Source organism: Manihot esculenta, chromosome 4, assembly GCF_001659605.2.
Source record: "Manihot esculenta cultivar AM560-2 chromosome 4, M.esculenta_v8, whole genome shotgun sequence".
Lineage (NCBI taxonomy): Eukaryota > Viridiplantae > Streptophyta > Magnoliopsida > Malpighiales > Euphorbiaceae > Manihot > Manihot esculenta.
The window spans coordinates 11,478,949-11,483,479 of record NC_035164.2 but is presented as its reverse complement, the minus strand read 5'-3'; the positions used below and the strand labels follow the sequence as shown (position 1 = coordinate 11,483,479).

Genomic DNA, 4,531 nt, shown 5'->3' with positions numbered 1-4,531 from the left:
AAGGGTCAGATAGAGAGGAATGTAGAAGTATATGTAGATAACATGGTGGTGAAAAGCCAGACCTTCCAGTAGCACCTGGCCAACTTGAAAGAAGTGTTTGGGGTGCTAGAATAGTATAGAATGAGGCTGAACTCAGAGAAGTGCGCCTTCTTCATTCGAGGAGGAAAATTTTTAGGCTACATGGTCAGCGAAAAAGGCATTGGCTAAACCCAGAAAAGGTGGAAGCCATACTAAAGATGCCGGAGTCGACCTGTGTGAGAGATGTGCAGAAGCTCATAGGGAGGGTGGTAGCGCTCAACCGATTTATGTCAAAGTCTGCAGAGCGGTGCCTGCCATTCCATAAGCGTTGTACTAGTGAGAGAAGAAGGAGGAGAGCAAAAGTCAATCTTCTATGTTAGCAAGGTGCTCAAAGATGCTAAGGTCAGGTACATAAACATAGAGAAGTTGGCGTTTGCCCTACTGTTGGCGGTGAGGAAGTTTAGAGTCTACCTTGAAATCCATCAGGGAGTTGTGATGACAGATCAGCTTTAAAGAAAATTCTTCACAGACTAGAAACATCAGGTTGGATGCTCGCCTGGTCTGTCGAAATCAACCCGTACTGCCTTGAATATCGCCCTCGGACGGCCGTCAAAGCTCAGGCCCTTGCCAACTTCATAGCCGAATGCTTCTTCAATGAGGAACAACAAGAGCAAAGTAAAGAGTCGTCGAGCTCAGCTGAAGGAAGGGATGGAGGTCAGCCACCACGAGAGTTCAACTGGAAATTATTTATGGATGGGGCATCCAATGCTGGGGGCAGTGGAGCTAGAATACTGTTGAAAGGACCAGAAGGATTGAAGGTCTGCTACGCCCTGCGCCCGGAGTTCATAGCCTCCAATAACATGGCAGAGTATGAAACCCTCATAAACGGGATGCTAATGGCATCAGAAGTAGGGGCAACCGACCTCAAAATAAGCAGTGACTCTCAGCTGGTGATCAATCAAATAACGAGGGCATACCAAGCAAGGGATCCCATCATGCAAAAATACTTGGCCAAGGTACGAGCTGTAGAAGTTGAGCTCAGCAAACAAGGAATTGCTGTGCAATATCAAATGATACCTAGAGAGGAAAACGAAGAAGTAGACCTGCTGAGCTGGTTATCTGAGGAAGAACTAGAACAGCTCCCAGATGAAGTGTACATACAACACATCAGCACCCTCACCTTTGAAAAACCCACCATAGTAATGCAAATCGAAGAAGAGCAGAATTAGATGACCCCATACCTGAAGTACTTAGAGACATGGAAGTTGCATGAGGATAAAGCTGAAGCAAGAAAAATCGCAGCCCGGACTACCTACTATCAGGCGGTAAGAGGGACTTTGAAAAACCCACCACAGTAATGCAAATCGAAGAAGGGCAGAATTGGATGACCCCATACCTGAAGTACTTAGAGACAGGGAAGCTGCATGAGGATAAAGCTGAAGCAAGAAAAATCGCAGCCTGGACTGCCTACTATCAGGCGGTAAGAGGGACTTTATATCGAAGAGAGAAATCCAGTCCATGGCTCTGATGTGTGGGTCTAGAAGAAGCGACTAGGGTGATTAAGGAGATACATCAGGGAGTTTGTGGAGCGCATAAAGGAGCAGACACGTTGGCAAACAATATTTTCAGGCAAGGCTACTACTGGCCCACGGTTAAAAAAGTAGAGGAATTCGTCAGAAGATGCGACGTTTGCTAGAGGTTTGCCAACGCCATCAACGTCCCAACTACACCACAATCTGGCATTTCAAGCTCTTGGCCATTTTCGCAGTGGGGCATAGACATCCTAGGCCCTTTCCTTAAGACTACCAGGCAAAAGAAGTTCGTGATAGTAGTGGTGGAGTACTTCTCTAAGTGGCTTAAAGCTGAGGCCGTGCCCATCATCACGACGCGCAAAGTAATAGATTTCGTCTGGAGAAACATCATTTGCAGATTTGAAGTACTGATGAAACTTATATCAGACAATGGCAAGCAATTTGACTGCAAGTCCTTCAATGATTTCACAAGAAACATGTGCATTTGGCATAAGTTCTCCTCAATAGCCCATTCTCAAACAAATGGCCAGACAGAGGTCATGAATAGAGCCATCCTTCAGGGATTAAAAAAGCGACTGGATGGAGAAAAGAAGAACTGGGCAGCCGAACTCAATAGCATCCTATGGGCATTTAGGACTACTCTTCGAACGCCAACAAAGAAAACGCCGTTCGCACTGGCATTCGGCACCGAGGCATTAGTCCCCATCGAGCTACAAATCCCTTCTCACCATGTCCAATTCAACAATGAAGATATCAACAGGGAGAAGTTGAGAAGCAACCTGGACGCCTTAGAAGAAATCAGGGAAGAAGCTCAAGTACGCACCACTGCCTATCAACAAAAGGCAACTTGCTATTACAACCAGAAGGTAAGAGAAATGAGCCTGAAAGTCGGAGACCTAGCCCTGAGGAGACTAGAAGCAACAGGGAAGAGAGCAGTAGTAGGAAAGTTAGCACTGACCTGGAAATGCCCCTTCAGGATAACTAAAATCGTCAAGTTTGGGGTCTACCGGATTGAAGACCTACAAGGGAGCCTCATTCTTGGAATATCCAACACCTGAAGATGTACTTTCCTTGAAATATGTACAATGTAAAATTCTGTACTCTGAAAATATGAATGAATGAAAAATGCTGCTTTTATTTCCCTATATATCTCGAGTACTTTCAAAACAGGCACTGGAAGCCCTCAGTGAGGTGGGTCGGCTTTGGAAAATGACCGCCAACACTACAAAATCGATCTGAGAGAAAATGAAGCCCTCAGTGAGTTGGGTGATTGGCCTTGGAAAATGACCGCCAGCATCACAAAACCGAGCTGAAAGGAAATGAAGCCCTTAGTGAGGTAGATGACTGGACTCGGAAAATGACTGCCAGCACCAAAAAATCAAGCTAAGAGGAAATGAAGCCCTTAGTCAGGTGGGCGACTGGTCTCGGAAAATGACCTCCAACGCCACAAAACCAAGCTGAAAGGATGAAGCGATAGTAACACCAATGAGCCTGAATCTCAAGTAAGGCTAAGGAGTCTAGAAGCGATAGTAAGGCCAATGAGCCTAGAAGCGACAGTAAGACCAATGAGCCTGAATCTCGAGCAAGGCCAATGAGTCTAGAAGCGACAGTAAGACCAATAAGTCTGAATCCCGAGCAAGGCCATGCAAAATCGAGCTGAGAAGGAAATGGAGCCCCCACTAAAGTAGGTGACTGGTTTCGGACAATGACCGCTAGCACCACCAAACTGAGCTAAGAGAGGAAAGGTCAATGAAGAAAAAATAAGGCACTAAGCCTCCCCTCAAAAGAAAAGCTAAGGCAAAGCGAACAAACAAACAGACCGGAATGTAGCCTGCATAAGGTTCGACACACAACTTGAGAATCAGGCCCGACCTCATAAAAGAGCTCGAGACACCCAAAGGCTAGAAACAAAATTCCGGACTCCCGAGCTCATGGCATAGATGGACTTACAATTTATAGGCATGCGAAAAAGCTTAAGCAAAAAACAAAGAATCGAGCTCCTAGTTCGGATGAACCTGCGACATATGAATGCCTAAGCAGAATAAGTTAAGTATGGAAATAGAAAGTTGAGCTCCCCATTCGAGGGGGCCCACAAGCCATAAATGCGCAAAAATAATCGAGCTCATAGATCAAACGAATCCATGGCAGCTCGAACAAGCTTATAGCTCATGGCGCTTAGTTGATAATCTTTGTTAATCATTACACTGAGTAAAAGAAGAACTTAATGATAGTACATCCGAGCTTGCAGCTCGAACGGGCCCAAGATGATCATTCTAAGTATTACATATCCGAGCTCATGGCACTAAGGAGGCCGCAAGTAAATGACATAAATGCCCTCATAAGAATGGAAAAAACTTACAAGTTAAATGCTTAGTAAAACTCCTAGCTCTCAGCTCGGATCTATCTATTTGACAAAGTCACACGGAGGACAGTTTAGCCCGTTAATTAAGTAAGTTGGAATCTATTAAGTAAGCATACAACTTAAGGCTTTTTATGTTAAGGTAAGTAAGAAGAAATTCACAAGTTACACAATGAGGAGAGTTAAGTCCCAAAAGGACTGAGCAATTCAGCAAAACAAAGAAAGCAATGTATGCAGGAAATAATCTAAGTATAAATGAAGTATGTCGGAGGTAAAATATCGCTTATTATTACTGCGTATTCCCAGATCGTCATCCATCCAAACTTTAAGTCAAAGGCAAGAGATAAAAGTGCGACAAATAAAATAAACACAAAGGCAAAGTAGGCATAAAAAGAAATATCTTTATTCATTTATATATTTATTTATTTGTTTACAGATACAGGGGAAGAGCCCAAACTGACAAGTTCATTCAAGGGCTTATTTACAGTGTCTTCTCCCTGAGGTCCAGCTGGCGGGGGAGGAGCTCCTTTAGGCAGTGGGTTATCATCCTCTCCGTAGCGCATCTCCTCGTCGTCATAGTCAATTTTGGGGGCTCGGAGGGCTGCTAACGGAGTCTCTAGCT

At 44.6% G+C, this 4,531-nt stretch overlaps 1 protein-coding gene across 1 annotated transcript; it reads left to right on the top strand.

The window, feature by feature from the left end:
* The first annotated feature begins 236 nt into the window (after positions 1-236).
* On the top strand, positions 237-1,247 carry LOC110608038. The gene is made up of 2 exons (XM_021747254.1): positions 237-393; positions 505-1,247. The coding sequence occupies exons 1-2, from the start codon at positions 237-239 to the stop codon at positions 1,245-1,247; spliced, it is 900 nt and encodes a 299-aa protein (XP_021602946.1).
* The last annotated feature ends 3,284 nt before the right edge of the window (positions 1,248-4,531 follow it).